This window comes from Chelonia mydas, chromosome 8 (assembly GCF_015237465.2).
Source record: "Chelonia mydas isolate rCheMyd1 chromosome 8, rCheMyd1.pri.v2, whole genome shotgun sequence".
Taxonomy (NCBI): domain Eukaryota; kingdom Metazoa; phylum Chordata; order Testudines; family Cheloniidae; genus Chelonia; species Chelonia mydas.
In genome coordinates this window covers 46,192,369-46,214,872 of record NC_057854.1, presented here as the reverse complement: position 1 = coordinate 46,214,872, position 22,504 = coordinate 46,192,369, and the positions used below count along the sequence as shown (strand labels likewise).

The window sequence follows — 22,504 nt, the reverse complement described above, 5'->3', positions numbered from 1 at the left end:
AATCGTAGTCCTAGTGCCACGCTCTCTGGGTCAGCAGGAGCCAGGAATGCTGCAGAGCTAGCATGCTCAGGACATCAGAAGGGTGGGGCAGGAATGATTTGCATTGCTCAACAGTGACCCCTCTTGGCAGCTAAGGGCACACAAGTCCCTGTGGCTGCTTAGGCAAAATTGTGAAGGAGGAGGAGCAAAGAAAAGGCACAGGAACTACTGAGGGAGAGAGACAGAGCACTTCAGCAGGGGAAAGGAGGGAGAGTGAATGCCTCCTGGGGAGAAAGAGGTTGCCCCATGCCAGCGAGGTGGCAGAGTAACCTGCTGCCTTCCTACAGCTCAAGCTAGGGGGCAGCCTTGTTATCTGTAAGAATGCTAAGAGGGGAGGAGGAGGAATACACAGCTACTGCTCTAAGAATGCCCATAGTCCTGGGGAGGGCCATTTATAGCAGCATGGAAGAAGGCCAGACAATTGCTAATCCCTTTTTCAGCAACCACAGGAGGCATGTGACAAAGGAACAATGGAAAGTTTGATGGACAGGGGTACTCCCATCATTCTGTATCTGGAATGACAGAATCTTTGGTACTTTACCTTACAGTACTTGCTTGGCTTAAACAAGCACCACTATTAAAACCTCTGTTCAAATTAACTAACCCCTCTGATTTCACTCCAAATGAGGCAATGTTTGCTCTGAAGAGAGAATAGTCAAGTCACCTTTCTTTGGACCTAGCAGATGTGGAAGGAAACTCTTGACAGCTACCGGTTCAGCAAACACAAGCTGATTGAGTAAGAGAGGCACCAGCCGGGAAGCTATCAGCTTCTCTGACAAACAGGCCACTCTATCCATCAGGAATCTGTTTTGAGAGAAAGAAGAGTTAGTATGAGGGTAACTTTTTGGGTTTTTTTAAATTTGATTATGACTTGGTTTCAGAATGAGTTTCCATTAAATATCCCTTTCCCCTCCCTTTGTCCTCCCTCCCTCTTTAGACTGTGGGCTCTTTGGGGTAGGGATTATCTCATGGTGTCTATACAGTGCCTACAACAATGGAGCCCTGATCCTGACTGGGGAATATAGGCCCAACCTCAAAACAGATAATAAATAATAAAGAAAAAGGATACCTCCTGTGAAACCTCACAGCCAGGCTACTGGCTGGCAAGGATTACACCAGACAGAGCCAGCCAGCCAAGCAAGCCCCAATCAAATTCTGTAGCCAGACTATGAATATTTCCGTCTTTTATAAAACTATCCATCACCACAGTGTGTGTCTGTATTTCAGAGCAAGGAGCATGAACTATCACAGTGTTAAAGCCCTAGAGTTAAAATGCACTTACATCCCACCCCCCATACACATTACAAGGGTCACCCTTCTGCCACTCGGTAACAGACAAGCATGTTTAGTCAACAGGACAATGCCTGAACAAGACTGCTTCCCATGCAAGGACAGACATCAACTCAGGAAGACCTTCCTTAATCTAAGGCAAAAAGTATTTTAGGAGTGATCTGTACAGGATTGTTTTTAAATGGTTCTTTACCATGTATAAAGAGGGCCTGAAAGCGGCTGGATTTTGGAAAATTCCAGCCAAAAGAGTTCAGCTGTTTCCAAGAGTGAGGCCAGGGAAAAATACATTTTACCATAATAAAAAAATTCTGACAGTCTTATCTTTGAGAAGTTCTAGTGGTGCCAAAAGTCTTAGTTATGGGAGGAGGGTCTTGGATTCAGTTCATCAAATGAGCAGCATTACAATGAACAAACTCATAATACCACACCCCTTCTTCCCCCGCCATCACGCACGATGGCACCATGACGCTACAGCATAGTAATATCCTGAAAGTGACACCATGCCTGATGCAGAAGCAAGGGGAAATGGGTAGTTGTGCCATGTAGACTAAGTGGGATCTAAGTAAAAAAACCTTCTAAATTAGTCATGCTTCTCCTTGTCTGTACTGAACAAACTAAATTTCCCATTGTGGCTAGTGGATAATATACAACCTGGTTTGTCTTCACAGCCTACCACCCAAGGGAAAGCTTCTGTCCTTGGTTTTGCCTAAGTTTCCATAGAGAATCCAATCAGATGTCTAAGATACACCTGGGATTTTAGACAACCACATCCACCACAGTCCAAATTTTCTAGCTTGTTCCCAGGGAACAACGGGACCAATTATCTCTGCAATGAAAATACTTGCTGCTCACTTAGGTTACCCAGGGTTTTTACTTTTCTTGGCGTGACAACCACAGTGATCAGCTGCACATAGAAAATCGCGTCGATACCATTTCCAAGAAAAATTAGCTGTTCGGAATCAAACCACAAAGCAAAGGTGGTGGCAGGTATATCCTGTTCCACGCTAACAATGGATCTTCTTGGAGTTTGTATAAGATTACATTAAAATCAGAACACGCTGCTGATGTTCTGTGTAAGAGACTGAGATCCACAGATAGAGGAAGTATCATCCCAGCTATAAACCTTTTAAAGTCTTGCTCAGATCCCATTTTGAACATGACAAAGTCATCCTTCCCCTCCCGCAGTAAATGCTCTCCACAAAGGTTAAAGCTCTTAAAACTTTTCACTTACTTGAAAAATTCAGTTTTTTGCTCCTCAGTCTTTAAGGTTAAACTTTTCAGAAAGTTCACAACTTCTAGAAAATCATTCCTGACCACAAAAAGAAAGAAGGCTAAGCATCAGGAACTTGAGATTCAAGAAATCCACATCCTGCATTAAATCAGGCACATGGAGGAGGAAAGGGGAGTATCAAGTCACATGACATTGGACTGGGAACATCAGAATGACAGTTTGGGCTTCTTGCATTCTTCACTGCATCTGTGTGCTTCAGCCCCCATTGCAACCACTCCTAGCAGGGGGATTCAGTCTCCATGGCCCATTGCATTCTTAGCCTCTCTTGAGACTATCAAGGAGGCCGGTGAAAGCAATTATGTGATTTGGACATCTGTCCATTAGAAGCTGGACTGAAACCAAGAGTAATTTCCTCAGTCTGCTGGTCTACAACTGGAATTGAACGATGCAGCTATATACAGTATGAACTGGGCAATAGTACAGATAAGTTTATGGAGGAGACGGTATGATGGGATAACATGATTTTGGCAATTAATGGATCTTTAACTATTCATGGTAAATAGGCCCAATGGCCTGTGATGGGATGTTAGATCGGGTAGAATCTGAGTTACTACAGAGAATTCTTTCCTGGGTATCTGGCTGGTGAATCTTGCCCACATGCTCAGGGTTCAGCTGATTGCCATATTTGGGGTCAGGAAGGAATTTTCCTCCAGAGCAGATTGGAAGGGGCTCTGGGGGTTTTTCACCTTCCTCTGTAGCATGGGGCACGAGTCACTTGCTGGAGGATTCTCTGCACCTTGAAGTCTTTAAACCCCGATTTGAGGACTTCAGTAGCTCAGACATAGGTGAGAGGGTTTATTGCAGGAGTGGGTGGGTGAGATTCTGTGGCCTGCATTGTGCAGGAGGTCAGACTAGATGATCATAATGGTCCCTTCTGACCTAAATATCTATGAGTCTATTTGCAATCTCCTGCGCATGCTACCCAAATTATGGTAAGAAAAGGAAATTTCCACAACAGGCCAACAACACTACCCCAGGGCAGCAACATATTTAGGTGATGGCAACTGTAGGTCTGTAGAGACTGGAAGTAAAGGTGGATCTAAGATAGAGGTACCTCTAACAGCCTTGTCTTCCATGCCATCCATCAGCACCTAACATGAAGTAGGGGAGATAACATTTCCGATGCATGGGAGTGTCACGCTTTCAGCCATCCTGCTGAAAATTCAACAGCCTGCTATGAGGGTTATGAGGACTTCTGAACTTAAGGAGTCTCCTTGTCAAAGATCCCACATGACAACATGCCTGTGGAACTTGGTAATTATGTTTGCACTTCATGCATCAAACAAGAACCAACAACCTTTCAAAAAGAAATGAATGACATCAACAACACAGAAGTGAAGAACAGGGAGCTATATCCAAACAGACAAAACATTCATTCCCTCACCTGAAGAACTTGTGAGACAGTAAGCTGGATAGTGGTGGACGACACTTTGGATCTGGATTCAGCAGCGTACAGTGCAAGGTCTGTTGAAAACTGGAGAGAATATCCGCTGAAACTGAAGCCAGTGCGACCATTAGATTTCTTTCCCAGCACCACGTCCAGACTATACTCAGAGACTGCCCCTCCCTCTGCTGCAAACTTACTATTGTTTAAGTGCTGATGGGTAGCAAAATAGTCTAGAGCCGCTGCTATTGCTTAGTAGCTGTCATAAGCCTCTACCTTTTTTTAGAAAGGCCATTTTCCATCAACCTCCTCCCTACCTGAGCCATCTAGCCACCGAGTGCTGATGAGTTTAGAGAGTAAGCATGGACAATACAATGTATAAAAAGCCAGTTCTAAAAGGAACACTTTCTCCTAAGCTTCGTCCTCTTAACCAGAGAAGGTTCTTTTGAGCAGCTTCCTTTCACCTCACCCATCACATTCACACTGCAGCAACTACAAACATCCTATTAGAGAAGACAGGCAGGACATCAACTGAGAGCTCTATTTGGTGTCTTTACAATTAAAGTCAGACACTGGGAATGGACAGACTTCCATGTGAAGAGATAATAAAAATGGATTCTTCAGGAAACAGATGAAAGGTGACATGATAGAGGTATATAAAATAGGGAGTGTTACAGAGAAGTGAAGTCATGATCTTGTGTTGTAAAAGCATAAATAGGATAAGAGGCACAATGGTCCAGTGGCTCGAGGACTGTCTAGGGAACCAGAAGACTTGGGTTGTATCCTTGGGTCTGTCACTGACTCCTCCCTGGGAGCCTGGGTCAAGTCACTGCAGCTTTCTCTGCCTTGGTTTCTCCATTTATATACTGGGAATAAAGATATTCACTCCCTTTCTAGAGTGCTTTGAGAGCTACAGATAAGCAATACATAAGAGCTTATTGTTAAGAACAAGGGCGCTCACAATGACAAAAGGCAGCAAACTTAACACTAAAGAATAATTTCTCTCACCCCTACTGTACGTAAATAATTACTATTGAGGCAAAGAGTTTAATATGATTCAGGATTATCTGACATCCATGGCTACAGTAGCTAGGATAAAAATGAAGGGATATCAAACTTTACTCTTCAAGCTAGGTAAGTGGTGGAGGGTTTTGGTTTTGTGGAACATTGGTCCACCTTCTATGGAAAGAAGGGGCTGTGTAGCTCAGATGCCATCTTTCCATGCCATTGGAAAGAAGGGGGACCAATCTCCTTGGAGACAGGCTGGCTGGAGTACTCAGGAAGGGTTAAGCTAATAGCAAAAGGGGAGGGGGAAAAAAAAGATTATACAAGCACATAGCACAAAATCAAGATGTTGAGAACAAAATTGATCAAGAAATCAAAAGGACATGAAGAGAAGAAATTCTTGAATTGCCTATACACTGTTGCTAGGAGCCTGAGTAACAAACCAGATGAATTGGAATTACTCATTTATGAGCATAAATTCAATCTAATTGGTATTACTAAAATCGGGTGGGATGATTTACATGATTGGAATGTTAAAATCAAAGGTTGTAACACATTTAGGAAGGACTGAGTGGGCAAAAGGGAAAGGGGCATGGCACTCTACGTCAAAAATGGCATTACCTGTTTCCAAGTCATTGATAACTCAGCAGAAAATGATATTGAATGCTTATGGATCAATGTCCTAACAGATAAAGCACAAGATAAAGCTACAGACCATCAAATCACACTAGGGAACTGGATGACCTCCTCCATACACACCTGTCTATAATTCATAGGAAAGAAACCTGGGTGATTGGAGAGAGGGGGTGGGACAGAACATCAATCTCAGTGACATGCTGGAGGTCTCATACTTCCAGGACTAAAACATCTTTGGGAAATCCTTGGGATTTCTAAACATTGTCATCTATAATTTCCTAACTCAAAAAGCGTTGCTGCCAACATGGGGGAATTCTATATTGGACTTAGTCCTAACTATGAAAAGGAACTAATCACAGAGCTAAAAGTTAATGGTAGCTAGCTTAGGTACAAGTGATCATGACTTGCTCAGATTTAGAATATGCAAGAAGAAGAATACCCAGACCAGTAATACTTGATGCTTTAAAAGGACCAACTGCAAAAAGCTGAAAACAATAATGAGCCAAATCAGCTGGGAGGAAGAATTTACCAGAAAACTGTGAATGATAATTGGGAATTATTTAAGGACACCTTATTAAGTGCCCCAAAAGCCAAAATGCCACAGTTGAGGAAGAAGTCCCATGCTAGTTAAAAATCAAACTTGGTTTAGAGTAGAAGTGAAGGCAACTGTAAAAAAAAAAAAAAAAAATTGATAAACAAATGGAAGAAAGGGGAAGTTGATAGAAATGAATATAAATCATAAGTTAGGAATTGTAGAAAACTGATAAGAGAAGCCAAGGGACACAAGGAGAAATCCATGCCCACTACAGTTAAGGACAATAAGACGGTTTTCTAAATATATTGGGAATAGGTCTGTCAAGCGATTAAAAAAAAAATAATGGCGATTAATTGCACTGTTAAACAATAGAATACCATTTATTTAAATATTTTTGATGTTTTCTACATTTTCAAATATATTGATTTCAATTATAACACAATACAAAGTGTACAGTGCTCACTTTATTTTTGATTACAAATATTTGCACTGTAAAAACAAAAGAAATAGTATTTTTCAATTCACCTAATACAAGTATTGTAGTGTAATCTCTATCATGAAAGTTGAACTTACAAATGTAGAATTATGTACAAAAAAAACTGCATTCAAAAATAAAACAAAGTCCACTCAGTCCTATTTCTTGTTCAGCCAATCGCTCAGACAAACAAGTTTGTTTACATTTACAGGAGATAATGCTGCCCACTTCTTGTTCACAATATCACCTGAAAGTGAGAACAGGTATTTTCATGGCGCTGTTGTAGCCAGTATTGAAAGAGATTTACATGTCAGATGTGCTAAAGATTCATATGTCCCTTCATGCTTCAACCACCATTCCAGAGGACGTGTCCATGCTGATGACACGGTCTTCTTGATAATCTAAAGCAGTGCAGACCGACGCATATTCATTTTCATCATCTGAGTCAGATGCCACCAGCAGAAGGTTGATTTTCTTTTTTGGTGGTTCGGGTTCTGTGGTTTCCACATCGGAGTGTTGCTCTTTTAAGACTTCTGAAAGCATGCTCCATACCTCATCCCTCTCAGATTTTGGAAGGCACTTCAGATTCTTAAACCTTGGGTTGAGTGCTGTACCTATTTTTAGAAATCTCACATTGGTGCCTTCTTTGCATTTTGTCAAATGTGCAGCAAAAGTGTTCTTAAAATGAACATGTGCTGGGTCACCATCTGCGACTACTATAACATGAAATATATGGAAGAATGCGGGTAAAATAGAGCTGGAGACATACAATTCTCCCCCCCAAGGAGTTCAGTTGCAAATTTAATTAACGCTTTTTTTTTTTTTTTTTTTTTTTTTTTTTTAAAAACAAGCATCACCAGCATGGAAGCATGTCCTCTGGAATGGTGGCCAAAGCATGAAGGGGCATACAAATGTTTAGCATCTGGCACGTAAATACCTTTCAATGCCGGCTACAAAAGTTCCATGCGAACGCCTGTTCTCACTTTCTGGTGATATTGTAAATAAGAAGTGGGCAGCATTACCTCTCATAAATGTAAACAAACTTGTTTGTCTAAGCGATTGGCTGAACAAGAAGTAGCACTGTGCGGACTTATAGGCTCTAAACCTTTGCATTGTTTTGGTTTTGAGTGCAGTTATGTAACAAAAAAATTTACATTTGTAAGTTACACTTTCAGGATAAAAATATTGCACTACAGTACTTGTATGAGGTGAATGGACAAATACGGTTTCTTTTGTTTATCATTTTTACAGTGCAAATATTTGTAATAAATAATATAATTGAGCCCTGTACACTTTGTATTCTGTATTGTAACTGAAATCAGTATATTTGAAAATGTAGAAAAACATCCAAAATATTTAATAAATTTCAATTGGTATTCTATTTAACAATACAATTAAAACTGCAATTAATTTTTCTTTTTAGTTAATTGCATTCATTAGCTGCAATTAATCGACAGCCCTAATTAGGAACAAAAAAATCCTTGACCATGGTATTGGTCCATTACTAGATGGAAATGGTAGAATTATCAGTAATAATGCAGAAAAGGCAGAGGTGTTCAGTAAGTATTTCTGTTCTATATTTGAGGAAAAACAGATGATACAGTCTCATCATACAGTGATAACACTTTCTATTCCACTGGTATTCCTGGAGGATGCTGAACAGAAGCTACTAAAGTTAGACATTTTTAAATCAGCAGGTCCAGATTACTTGCAGCCAAGAGTTTTAAAAATAGCTGACTGAGCAGCTTGCTGGACCATTAACATTGCTTTTCAATAAGTCTTGGAGCACCAGGGAAGTTACAGCATACTGGAAGAAAGCTAAGGTTGTGCCAATTTTTAAAAAGGATAAACAGGATGACCTAGGTAACTATAGGCCTGTCAGCCTGATGCCCATCCAGGGCAAGATAACAGAGCAGCTGATACGGGACTTGATTAATAAAGATCTAAAAGAAGGAAATGTAATCAGTGCAAATCAATATGGGTTTATGGAAAATAAATTCTGTCAAACAAACTGGATATCTTTTTTTGACGAAATTACAAGCCCCGTTGGTAAAGGTAATAGTGTTAATGTAATCTATTTAGACTTCTGTAAGGGGTTTGACTTGGTAACACATGACATTTTGATTAAGAAACTAAAATTTTATAAAATTAACATGGCATACATTACATGGATTAAAACTGGCTAACTGTAAACGGGGGCGGCGGCAAAGGGGGCAATTGCCCAGAGGCTCGGGCGGTTTCAAAGGGCCCAAGGGTCCCCGGCCACTGCAGCAGCCGGGCAGGCAAGTAGAATTGCCTGGGCAGGCTGCAGGGCAGGGCTCCTAGGCACGCGCAGGGTGGTACCAGCGGTGGCGAAAGCCGCCGGCGGCAGCTCGCTGCGCTGGACACCAGCCAGTGCAGCCGGCAGCAGCTTGCTGGACACCAGCCAGTGCAGGTAGAGCACTGCCCAAATGTCAGGTGGACCGCATCTGTGCAGGCTGCGCTGTACTGCCCTGGGGCCTGGAATTGCTATCGGCAGACCTGTTTGTAGTGATTGAGCTCTTTGAGTCTATTTAGTTTAGCAAAAAGAAGTTTATAGACTGTGATCAGGTCACCTGTTAAAGTAGCCCCTTGGGGAACAAATATATAATGATGGGCTCTTCAATCTAGCAGAGAAAGACAGAACATGATCCAATTACCAGAAGTTGAAGCTAGACAAATTCAGATGCGAAATAAGATGCACATATTTAACTGACAATAATTAGCAACTGGAACAATTCATAAGGGTTGTGGTGGATTCTCCATCACTGATTATTTTAAAATCAAAATGGGACGTTCTTCTAAAAAATATGCTCTAGGAATTAATTTTTGGGAAGTTTTATGCCTTGTATTATACAGGAGGTCGGACTAGATGATCACCATAGTCCCTTCTAGCCTTAGAATCTATATGTCATTTCTACCTTCTAATTGCAGGGAAGGATCAATCTTAATAGTAATTTGTATTTACATAGTTCCTTTGACTGAGCATCACAAAGTGATTTACAAAAGATAAAGCCATCATCATGCACAGGGGAAGTGAGATTTTGGAATCAGACATAGCATCCCAACAGCCAAACCAGGATGCCAGCAACTGGACAATCCTCCCTAACACCACTGTACCCTAGTTTCCATTAAAAACAAATTCCCATCCCAGTCACTGACACCTGGATTGGACTCCCAGTCACTATGCAAGCTACACAGAAAAAGCAACCACCACGAAGTTTCCTGTCCTGTGAAGGACAGCATGGAACAGGGAACGCTCTTATGGGAAAGTTTCTCATTTCTGAACTATGTGGAGAGTGAAATGGACAATCACTTCTCTGCAATACAAGTTTTGTCATGCTTCTTCTGAGACACTCTTTCCTATTGGAAAATGAATACTTTGGACCATTCATACAAGGAACAAGCTACATGGGAAAATGTGGTGTGGGAGGTAGTGAAATAAAGTAATTTTATTCCTTGTCTTTGAGGACTCTCACCCTGATCGTTTAAGAATGTCAGTAGATTTTCAACCATTGTTCCAAATGAATAGGCATCCCGGGCATGTCCATGGCTCTCAGGAAGAATTTTGAAATCTGCAGACTGAAAAAATAATCATCATAAAGCAGGAGCGTACTATACAGTCTCCATGAGTCTCTACTCTCTCCTTACACCCTCTGATTCTTTGTATAGTACCATTACTCCACTCAGTGCATTACAAGTGGAATATTATGTGAAACTCAAAAGCCTCTAGAGCCTTAAAGAATTTACAGCCTAGACACACAAACAAGAACATCACAGTTAAACAGTGCCCCATGAGTTCATCCAGCAACTGTAAGCCAGAAGCTTTCTGTATTTCTATGGAAACCAATGTTAACCAGGAAGAGAACTCACTCTTTTCTAGTCTGTAAGCAGTCTGCATTACACTACAGACATGACAGCTGGTTAATAAGGGAAACACGTGGACATTAAATGCAACAGTGCCACAAAACTATGTAGCTTTGAAAGATCAACTACTTCTCACAGCAAATGTTAGCTGAATGAGGCTTTAGGTTCTTTATAGTTTAAAAATGAGCATATTGCTTGCACCAAGTTTTACAAAACGAAATTGGTGAGTTTTAAAATACAAAGGTTCAAGATGACGACATTTTTTTCCTGAGTGCAGTTTACTAGCTTCTTAAATTTTGACTTTCTGCATAGCACAAAAATTGGCTTCAGTTTCAGAACTGGCATTCTTAGAATTATTGTGACCAGATTGCTCTTGGGAGTATTACATTTACATAAACAATCACAACCTTCAAATGGCCACGAGTGGCGTTCGATAATCAATCTCTATACATGCCCAGCAACCTTTTAAATACTTGAACTGGCCTGGTCTTCTGGCCAATTTCATCTTATAAAATTCAGTGCAAAAAAATTTGCTCAGCTTTAGAATACTTAAAAATACCAGAATCCTATTTGGCCAGTGTTGGTTCTGGAAGATTATTGGCCAGTCTTTTTATGGCTATTTGGCTGTGTGGTCCTCTGGCAATTTAACAGAAACAGTAAATATAGCAGGCCATTTACTTTAAGACTTCCTAAGGGAAACAGAACCAGTACCTAGCAAGAGTACAGAATGCTTTTTTGAAAAAGAAAAATTATGCCTATCTTGGGGTCTTCCTTGGAGATATGAACCGGTTCCGGAGCTATAAAATAAAGACATGTTCTATAACATTCTATGTAGATTCATCCCGATAAAGAAGGGGGGGGGGGGGGAAGAAGCATCAAAACAAAAAACTTTCTGGCAGATCTCTGCGCATTTGTTCATCCTACAACCACCCTCCTCTGTAACTGCAAAGCTCATCGACTGTGGATATTTATTGCTGGGGAAAGTGTTTTGTATTTATTTATCAAGAGACAGATAGAAGCAAATATTGTCATTTCACAATTTTAAAAATTAATTATGTAAATGTATATGAAAAATGGCAAGTGTAGCTGTTTGGGTGGAAACATTTTGGGCACAGTTGTAAATATTAAGGCTGGTACACAAACGTGAAAAAATATTCGCTGTTAGGGCTGTTGCTCTGTCATTAACTTATTCCGTTGAGTCATCTCCCCCTTTCACAATATACAAGTTATGGACAGCACAACACAATTCTGAAGTTATCTAGATGGTCATATCCCTCCACATCTAAGCATGCTCTCTTTTATATAAATCTAAAGAAATACATCTTTCATATATATATAAATAAAAATAAATAAAGGCAGAAACTGCTTTCTGTGCTTCAATATAGAAAACCACAAAATCCTGCAGCAAAAACAGATTAACTTCTGATGAACCTGGAGTACAGCAATGCTACTCACCATCTCTTCAGGAGGGATGGCTGCCTGGTCCCGCACTGACTTGATAGCATGCAGGAACTAGAAAGAGGAAAGAAAAACTTCATGTTCAATGTTTTAGGCTAATCATTTATCACTTGGTGAGTTGGCACCAAGCAGCAGTGGATGAAACCCAGCTTTTTTTCTCCCCCCCCTTCTTCTCCCCCTCTCTCTCTCCATGGCCAGTCAAGACTGGCTGAACATACAACAGTGGGTTTCCCCTTTCCACATTCAGTATAGGATATACCTCACTACCTTACCAACCTGGAGGGATAGCTCTGGGGTCTAAGCATCAAGGGTAAAACACTGAGATGCCTTGCAGTTGCTGAATCTTACTAGAGTCAATTCTGCCTTCAGTCTTAAAACCACATCCCTACATGCTGTACCTGGACCTCTGGATCTTTAATAATGGTGGGATTTTACTCCAATGCCCTTGGTCAAAATTTTACCTCTTGTAATGTTGTGCATCACGCAAGGTACCAATTGCCTGGCCAGCTGTCCCTCTCCAGGAGGTGGTAAAATGGTTAGTGATGCTATGTGGGTACAGTTTATGAAGAATGTGGGGATCCTTTGGAATGAAAGCCAGAATGTATTTGAGTAGTGCCTCACTGCAGCACTGACTCTGCACAGGATACAGCTGAGTTCAAGACAGACATTTTCCTGTCAACATCACTAATGTCCAGTGGAGGTGCCAGCAGGGAGAACCAAAGCACCCTTTAAATGAGTGAGGATGTTAACCTGTTTTAATCTGGATCCAGCTTTTCTGCTTCAGGGAAAGAAAGCAAACTCTTTTACTAACCAGTAGCAGCAATAGTAAAGAGGACAGACCTCAAGCTTGTTCCCACCCTCCCTCTCCCCAACCCTAGCACCTCCTTGCAGCCACTTCTGGTCCCCTCGAATCACTAGCTGACTTACCCACACATGGTCATTTATGGTAACTGTGTCCTTAGAGCAAGCATTCAGGCCACAGATCTGGGAAGCAGGCTGATACGCTTTTAATATTAATTCTCAATTTAAGCAATCGGATGCACTTTAAATTTGAGCAAAGCTTTCTAATGATGGAGCCTCAACAAGCTAGAAACCCTTGTTCCAAGCATTGCAAGTGGGTTGTTTGGCTTTTACCTCTGGGGTGGCTTCATTAAGGTTGCAGACTGTTTCCATTCCTCCTAGCTTCCAGTGCCCATCCTCACTCACGAATACAGATGATAAACAGATGTTGTTATGCGTTAGGTTTCCCTAAAATATAAAATAAACAATAGACCTGGGGATCGATGAAGGCATTAAATCCTTGTTAGCACTAATTAGGTGCGCTGATGATCTGAGAAAAAGCTGCTGAAAAGTACATAGATCAGCATTTATACTGCAAGTTCCTTAATGGTTTCTGTAGGCCATACAGCACCTTTCACAATGACTGAGGCTTTAAAGGAGGCCAAGTTTAACTATCACAGTCCTTTTACTCTAATTGCAAGTTACAAGAGACCCTCCATATCTGAGCACAAAGACTTAAAGTTACACTGGCTTCAGATCTGGGATTTGCTAATTCAATCCTGAACACATGCCTAAAAAGCACTGCTAGACCCAGGGACAAAGTCTGATATCTCATGTACCACCAGGGTGATAAACAAATATGTTATGCTGAGAATCCATTTCCAACAGCATTTGTTCATAGCTCTGACAAGTCGTGTGATCTCAGGCCATAAAGTCATGACATTCTCATAATTATCTTCCCTGTTCTGGCTCTTCAGATACATTTTATCATCATTCATTGTCTCAAAAACAGCTAGTGAGAATTCTTTGTACCGCCTAAAAGCAGTCTGGAACACCAGCTGCCAGATGGTATAAAGTATTATTTTCTATCAGTTTGAGATAGCTGCTAATGCCATGTCACAAGTGAAGTGAAATAAAAAGCAGGCAGGGAACAAGAAACGTGAGATTTTAAGGTCCAGTACCTCACAATCATCCATGTAAACCCACTGATAAAGCCTTCCCTCTTCTCACATAATCCTGTTCCTGCTGGGAGCCCAAACCCTTACACATTCACACCTGTTTCTCTTGGGCACTTACCCTGTCATGAAGGAAGATGAGAGCCAGCAATAAGTCATAGATCCCTGCACAGATCTCATCAGAGGAGAGCATCTCCAGCGCCATCTCCAAAGGCTTTACACGCTCTGTAACCAGGTGAATCCCATCTGTTTCCACGGTACAAGAGAGGAAGCGCAAAAGGCATGGGTGGCGCAAGGTTTTCAGGTGCTTCAAAAACGACAAGGAGGAAACAAGTCGGTATATATCCCACATCCTTTATAGGCAGGGGGTTTAGTGGGGATTCATCACTTTGGCATGTCCTCACATGCAAGTGGTTAACCACACAATCTTAATGCCCTTTTAAGTGAGTTTTCTGGAGGGAATTATAAATTCCAATCCCACTCCCTACCAAAATACCCAGCACCACACACTGCTCTTATTTTGATCACACTGTAGAATGTTTCTTGTCATATAAAAATCTTATAAAAAAATAAAACAAAACTTGTATTTGGGAGCTGTGAGTGTCCCTGTAATTAAGGAGATCTGCTAGAAGCAGGGATCATTACCCTTCAAACATATTATGAATTAACCTGTTTCTTCCTCCTCCCTGCCATGGGGCTTTGAGACATTCATGTACAGGAACTGATAGCTTCACATTGGTACTAGAAAAGGCAGAGAGAATTAGAAAGAAGCCTGTTATTCAGTAAGGCTATGTTCTCTACCTTGGCAGCTTTATTAACTGTGTCTTCATTCTCTGTTTTATACACAAAGACCGAGGCAAGTTTGCCATCTTGCAATGCAGCTGGGTAAACTGTGAGTCCAGTTGGTAAGGTATACGGTGGCTCTTCCAGTGTGCAGCTCTTTAAAGCACTGTTCTCCGAGCCCATCACTTGCAGAATTAGGCCGTTGTGGAAGCTCTCTCGGTGTCAAACAGGCCTTAGGGTGAACAGAGGTTTTTCAGACAATTTAATTCCAACAGGCACCGTCCAATTTATTCTTCAGAACATTTTCTGAAAAGTGTGAAACAAAACATCAAAAAAACCTCATCTTGTTGATGTGCTTGAGTCAACAGTTCTCTCCCTGGAGTTTCAGGAGATAAAAATCTAAAACTCAGTCATTTATTTTGTAAAGGTAATTAAGGGCTTGGACAGCTCTAGAGATAAGAGACTTTAGCTGTGGAACAGGTAAAGCACAAACAACTCAGTGAAAGCTATACCACAAGATACTGCTAATATGACCATGTCTACACTTACCAAGGATTGACGCTGCTGTGATTGATGCAGTGGGGGTCGATTTAGCAGTCTAGCGAAGACCTGCTAAATCAACTGCAGAACGCTCTCTGGTCAATTCTGATACTCCACCAGAATGAGAAGATTAAGGGAAGTCGACGGGAGAGTGTCTCCCTTCCATGCAGCGCAGTATAGACACCACAGTAAGTCAACCTAAGCTATGTCGACTGCAGCTACGTTATTCACTGATGTAAAAAACCCCCAAAAAACACAAATAATGAATCTCGAGGTGAGGGGCTCCTCTTTCCATCACCAAATCCCCTGACCCAACTATCTCCCTAGACCTAAATATTTCATTAGGTAAAGCTACAAAGAAAATTAAATATAATTAGAAAGGTCTGCTACACCACCCTGCTGGTGCAGTACCGACAAATGAAGGAGTTCCTTAATCTCTTGGGTGTTGCCTTATATACTTGGTATATGAAGCAAAATTCACCTCCACTGCTGCTCAGCTGTAGCAGGTGCAGCATCACTGAAATGTTGACAGAACAGCGGTCGCAGGAGACACCAGCACTGAAGGACTGATTGGACACAACTTTAAGTTTCTACCACCACCACCCCAATTCGCCTCCTTTTGTATGTGTAGCTTGCTCTGACACGCCTTAGAACTGAATGTATTTTCCTCCTGACTGCCTTCTCTCCATCTGGCAAATGTTGGCAGACAGATAAACCTAACCCCCCTACCCTGTGCCCCCTCCCCCCCACCGTATTTATAGTGGAGATTAAGTTAACATTAATTTTTGTTTTACTTCCTTGCTTGTGAACCAGCTCCAGAAGAGAACAGTGGAACATACGCAATATTCTTCTGGGGGCAGAATCCCTTTTAAAAGCATTGGTAGGTTAGGCCTGTGCTCTGTAATCAGTGTGGTGCTGGCAGGCTACCTCAGACTATGAACAAACCTTTCTCCATGATATACCCAAAACTTTGGTCTCTCTTAAATGATCAAAAACTAAAATATGTAGAAATGCAGGCTAAGGGAGGGGAAATCATGTCTCATCTTTGAGGGCATCTGCTCAGCACTGTGGGGATCAGAAAGGAAATCCTGACCCACCGCACGTATAGTATTTTGCACAGCTGGATGATCTCATTATGGTAGTTTTCACCTTCCTCTGAAGCATGAGGCACAGACTACTGCTGAAAGCAACATAACACACTTCTTGACCTCTTGGTCTGATTTTCATAAGGCAAAGCTTCCATTCTGGCTTCTCTCTAGTTTTTTCTCCCTTCCCAGGGGTCATTAGTCTGGATATGTTTTGGGAGACTTTTTTCTGTTATAGATTCTTGGTTTTCTTTTCACTTATTGCTTCAATTAAAAATTAGTTATCTAACGGGTTGCCTTGAAAAATATGGCGCATTACAGTTTAAATGGTTCATATTAAATGGATAAATTCTTATTAATTATGTAATAAACCAGTTGTGCAATCCATATAGCCAGTGTGAACTTTGGGAATGAACAAACTTTTTTTTAAACGAATGTAGCCAAGTATGAAAGTGTGTCATCTGCAGCTACAAGCTCAGCAGGGGGCACCCACAATAGTGGGGTATTGATTTTATACAAGTCTTACATAAACACTATCATCTTTTTATGCTTGGACAGCAATGGAGAGATGGCTGTTCTATAATTAACAGATCGTTAGAATCCTGCATATGCTTCCCGGTGGGATGTATCTATTTTAATAAAGGTCAGATGTGGGGACTAAACTGTTTGTATCTCTTTGAAAACTGGAATATAGTACAGCTCCTTATCTGCCTTCTCTGACACACAACCCACGGGCTTGTACCAACTAAATGGATGCAGGATGGCATGAAGGATATGGACTAAAAGGCCACTTTATATCCAAAAAGTGACCAAATTTCAGACCATGCTTATATCTGACATTAAGGAGAGAGTGAAACACTTTCTACAGAAACAGAGAAATTCACTTTCAAACAGGAAAGTACTTCTTTTAATGGGGAACCCAAGTTATTTAGTACACTTTCTTGTTACCTTCAGCAGATGGCTGTTAGTGTGTATGTGCTCATGCACAGGAGAGCGTGGGGACTGAGTCCATAGAATTTGAGAATGGTGCCTATAGAAAAGCTCCTCAAATACCTAAACAGTCCTCAGTTAAACCACCTCACTGTCTAAAAGATCTCTTGCACACATTTCATTGGTCCAGACTTTTTAATCCTGAGAAATTATGTTTTTACCTAAAAAGAAAAGGAGTACTTGTGGCACCTTAGAGACTAACCAATTTATTTGAGCATAAGCGAGCTCACGAAAGCTTATGCTCAAATAAATTGGTTAGTCTCTAAGGTGCCACAAGTACTCCTTTTCTTTTTGCGAATACAGACTAACACGGCTGTTACTCTGAAACCTGTTTTTACCTAAATTTGACATTTGAACATTAACATGTAACAAGCTGTGGTCATCTTGAATTGTGTTGGAATGTTTCATGTAACCCTCTATTGGGGGCTGGGGAAAGGACAGATTTCTATTACCTAACCACAAATAATTTGAGCACACTGTCTTAATTGTCATCAGAGCTGCCAGTCTCAACATTAGCTTCAACTTGGGAGTTATATGTCCCTCCCTGGATCACCTGAAACATAAATATATCACTTGGCATCCAGATTGACAATGGCCCTGTTACTTAGGGATCTGATAGCTCAACAAGACTGCTACCATGTCAAATCATTAGAGAGCGCTTAGCAAAAATTGTTGATTTGTTTGAAGCAGTTTATTCAATCTGATAATGACTTGATTTTATTACCCTGGCTGATTTTATATTAACCCACTTTGTTCTAATTGAATTTGCTTATATCTACTTTATTTTATGTTTTTGCTTAAGTAGTTGGGCCTAGATTTTTTAAAAGGTATTTAGTCATTGCTCCATTCAGCATTTCAACACCTAACTGACCTAGGAACCTAAGGCTCATTTTCAAAAGTAACTTTAGGATACTAAGAGATTTAGTGCCTAAGTGCTTACGACATGTTTGAAAGTGAGACTTAGGCTCCTAAATCAGTTAGGCATTAACACATTAAGGGGGCAAAAATATCTAGGCCTTAGTTAATAAAATAGATACAATTGGAAATCTGTGTGGTTTGGATTTTTTTTATCCTCACAGACATCAAGATTCTGGATCGGAGGGATTCCAGGGTAAATACAAGAGGCATCTCTGTGGCCCAGCTAGTGGCGGTCCACACAACTGCTCTATAGTCCTCTCATAACTGGTGCCTGAACAAAAACACTGTTACCTTTTGAAGGACAGTTGACTTACATAGTGATTATTTCTTTCAATAAGCAATGTTGGTTCCAGAACCACTTTGGAGGTGGTGGATACCAGCTGATTAACTGAAAGGCTGACTAATTCCCCACAAAAAGTCTCCTCACATGGCACAGATTTAAAATACCCTGTGTAATTCATGTGCTGCTTTGCCATTTCAAATTCATGCTGATAATACCCCACACTTCAACACAAAAGAGGCAGATAAACACTTTTTTTTCCTCCAGGACTGTCAAAGGAGCATCTTTTACAAGACTACACAAATTTCTTGTTGCTTGAGTCCTTCATCACTAAAAACCTGCAGCTAGCCAGCTATGTGTTCATCCCTTAGCTGCAAAGCAGGAACCACTTTGAGTACCTTTGACTTTCTATCTTTGTGGTAGAAGGGGATTTCCCAGTGACTCCAGCTTCTTGAAATTCTTGCTTTTGGACAGATCTCATTTTATGACATGTCCCTCCAGCCAATTGTCTCCTGGCAGCTGCCACAATAGGCTGCATGTACTTCATGTCACTGCCACCAGAGTCAGGAGAGTTCTTCTCTCACCTGACTAAACACCAAGCTCACTTCATGGACTCGGACAAAAAAGCTTGGCATGGAGATTTAGGAAAAAAGTCATGTGTAAACATCACCTCCCTTCAGCCAAACAAAAAGCACTTTTGGGACTCTAAGCATAGTAGGGGCTGAATGAGTGGAAAAAACAGGATATTTCATATCTTGGTTTCACCGATCAGTTTACCATAGAAAGAGACGACCATCTTCAACAAACCAATTCAAACAAGAAATAGTGGCAAAGAACTTCTCACCTTTCATGCCAGGAATTCCAAATATATAATTGCCCCATGGAACATTCAGTATCTTTATCTTGGGGTGCAAGAGAAACAGTAGGTACCCAACCTTTTTCTGGTGAAGGTCCCCATCCCCTTTTGATGGACTGGGTGCCCGTTCACAACGCGTTACCCATATCACATCCTGGCACAACTACCACCTCTCCGTCTTCCCCCCCCTCCCTTCCATTTTCTAGCTCTCTATTCCTTGCTTGCTTTCCCCCCTTTCCCTTTTCACCAGAAGGCTGTATAATCCTTGGGATTGAGTGTTGATTTGTAGATCCATGGAGGTGGGCATCCTGCCTTTTTGTGGGGGAGCCAAGTAAAGAGTAGGCTGCTGGCTGAGTCTGTAGACCTGTACATATGAACCACCACAATCAAAGATGCATTCAGTGCTGCCCTGGGAGCAGATGAGTAAGGAGTCATGCAATTTTATCTCCACTCATCCAACATTATGCAGCTTTCCACTCATCCTGTCCTCCACCCTGCAACCTCTTAAACTAGTCTGATGCCCTGCCCAGGCTAGTGCAGTGTTTCCCAACAGCAACCATCCCAGTGCCACCTTTCGGTGTAGTGCACAGACTGAATTTCTAAACTTATCACTCACTGCATGGGTCAAACTGCCATCCCGCAGTTCGCACACACAGCTCATGAACAACCCTACAACCAAATATAGTATGTGAACAATGGAAAATGGCATCTTTTGGCAAGAAAGCAGATTTCCATTTCAGCCTTCCTTGAGGACAGCTGAAACTCTGGAGGCTGGGGATTGGAAAAGATATGTTTTAAAGTTATGAAAGGTACTTTGAAAGCATCCGGTCTGCCCATTACCAAGTTTCAAACTACAAATCATTTATTGACGAGTCACCCATAACAATTCCAGGGTATAGAGTGAACATATACGGGGGAAGTACTGTTCCCCAGACTGGATTTTTGGTACCAGGGGATCAAATATCTGTGCTGCTGAGTTATAAATAACTTTAGTCATCTAAGGGCCTAGTGAAGTCAAGGGGAGTTGTATCACAGCCCAAGCATATTTGTCCCCAGAAAGCATAAAACTCCCATAGGGTGACTGAACTGCCATGTCATACTTGCACGAGAACAAACACCCATTGAAACCCCGACAAGAAATAAACATCCATTGAGACCCCATGACAAAGCTGCTCAGACCCAGCAGGTGCCCTTAGGAAGGAGCTCAGTGCACCTGGCTCCCGTGTTCTTCCCCAGTGATCCGGTGCCATCACAGGGACACGGGACGGTATCCCACCCTGTGCCCCAAAGTCACCTGATAGACTCATGGGCCCTAGCAGTCAGCCACTGGGATAGCCTAGGAAGAGATTACTGACCTCTGGGGGCAGCCAGCCAGTGAGCTGCCAGGAAGAACCCAAGCCCTGAGCTAGGAAAGGATCCACCTCCTATCACACATCCCCTATGTCTCACACCGATAACCCCTGCCTCCCTCACCTTACCCCTGCCCCCATTACCCCCGCCTGCCCCACAGATAACCCCTGCCTCTCCCCCATTACCCCTCCTTAACCCCACCCCCAACCTGCCCTATCGATAACCCCCGCCTCTCCCCCACCTTACCCCTCCTTAACCCTACCCCCAACCTGCCCCATCGATAACCCCCGCCTCTCCCCCATTACCCCTCCTTAACCCTACCCCCATTACCCCTTGCCTGCCCCACCCATAACCTCTGCCTCTCCCCCATTACCTCTCCTTAACCCTACCCCCATTAACCCCTACCTACCCCATCGATAACCCCCGCCTAACCCCTCCTTAACTCTGCCCCCATTACCCCCTGCCTGCCCCATCGATAACCCCCGCCTCTCCCCCATTACCCCTCCTTAACCCTGCCCCATTACCCCCTACCTGCCCCATCGATAACCCCCGCCTCTCCCCCACCTTACCCCTCCTTAACCCTGCTCCCATTACCCCCTGCCTGCCCCATCAATAACCCCCGCCTCTCCCCCATTACCCCTCCTTAACCCTGCCCCCATTACCCCTTGCCTGCCCCACCCATAACCTCTGCCTCTCCCCCACCTTACCCCTCCTTAACCCTACCCCCATTACCCCCGCCTGCCCCACCGATAACACCCACCTCTCCCCCACCTTACCCCTCCTTAACCCTGCCCCCATTACCCCCGCCTGCCCCACCAATAACCCCCGCCTCTCCCCCCACATTACCACTCCCCATTACCCTCTGCCTGCCTCATCACTAACCCCCCCATTCACCCACTCCCTAACCCTGCCCCCAATTACCGCCACCCTCCCCCAAATTACCCCTCCCCCCACATTGCCCCCTCCAATGACCCCCCCTCCCCGGCCCCATTTGCCCGTGGCTGGAGGGGGCGAGGAGCCCCCCTCACCTGCCTTGCCCGCTCCGCTGGGGGAGGGGTCTGGGCTCGAGTCTCCACGCCGGCCGCAGCCCCGCCGACAGCCTCTGCCTCTTCCCACAGCGCCGCCGCCCGCCTCTCCGGCTTCCGGCCCCGCGCCGCACCATAGAGTCGCTCCGCCAGCGGCAAGAACGCCTCCCGGACAGGCAGCACGGCAGCGGCCATCTTGGGCTAGGGGAGGGCGGGGGAGGCAGAGGGTGAGGTTGAGGCTGTGGGCGGAAGGGCGGAGCCCTGCCAGCGCCTGAGGCTGGAGGCGGCCATTTTGGATAGGGGCAGAGAGACTAGGGGTTATATGGCCGGCTCCAGCCTTGCACCTAGCTGTGGGTCGAGGGGCCGTGGGCCGCCTTCCTGAGTGACATAGGCAGTCCCACTCCCCCGACCTCAACATCCCCTTGGGGGTCGCAATGGTCTCCGTGTGGGGAGACCACAGTGCCTGCTGGCCAGGAGCTGGAGGGGGCAGCAATGCCCTGCACCTCCCCGCGGGTCACGCCCCCCCCCACCGAGAGGGCTTGGCTCCGGCTGCAGTGTGGCTTCAAAGGCGGTGCCCCCACAGCAGCCCCTGCCAGGGTCCTGGGGTGCAGCTGAGCCCCCCGGCACCAGCCACTCACAGCGGAGCTGAAACAGCACCGTCGCTTTAGTGCCCCGTGACCCCAGGACAGGGATGGGGCCCACACTCTGCAGGGGCCAGCAGGCC

At 43.4% G+C, this 22,504-nt stretch overlaps 1 protein-coding gene across 8 annotated transcripts in view; it reads right to left on the bottom strand.

Moving 5' to 3' along the window:
• Positions 1 to 22,069, bottom strand: part of SCYL3 (SCY1 like pseudokinase 3) — a 31,988-nt gene extending 9,919 nt beyond the window's left edge. Inside the window, exons 1-9 of one of the 8 annotated variants that reach the window (XM_043521344.1) lie at positions 21,784 to 22,069; positions 14,755 to 14,968; positions 14,075 to 14,260; positions 13,133 to 13,246; positions 11,996 to 12,052; positions 10,153 to 10,255; positions 4,005 to 4,116; positions 2,561 to 2,638; positions 704 to 843 (exon numbers count right to left, since the gene is read on the bottom strand). In XM_043521344.1, the coding sequence (XP_043377279.1) occupies positions 704 to 843; positions 2,561 to 2,638; positions 4,005 to 4,116; positions 10,153 to 10,255; positions 11,996 to 12,052; positions 13,133 to 13,246; positions 14,075 to 14,260; positions 14,755 to 14,919 (955 nt within the window). In that variant the 5' untranslated portion in view covers positions 14,920 to 14,968; positions 21,784 to 22,069. Of the gene's footprint in view, positions 1 to 703; positions 844 to 2,560; positions 2,639 to 4,004; positions 4,117 to 10,152; positions 10,256 to 11,995; positions 12,053 to 13,132; positions 13,247 to 14,074; positions 14,261 to 14,754; positions 15,043 to 15,285; positions 15,904 to 21,783 lie in introns of those variants that run through there. The other 7 variants (XM_037907298.2, XM_037907295.2, XM_043521342.1 and 4 more) reach the window with 7 other exon arrangements.
• Between the last annotated feature and the right edge of the window lie 435 nt (positions 22,070 to 22,504).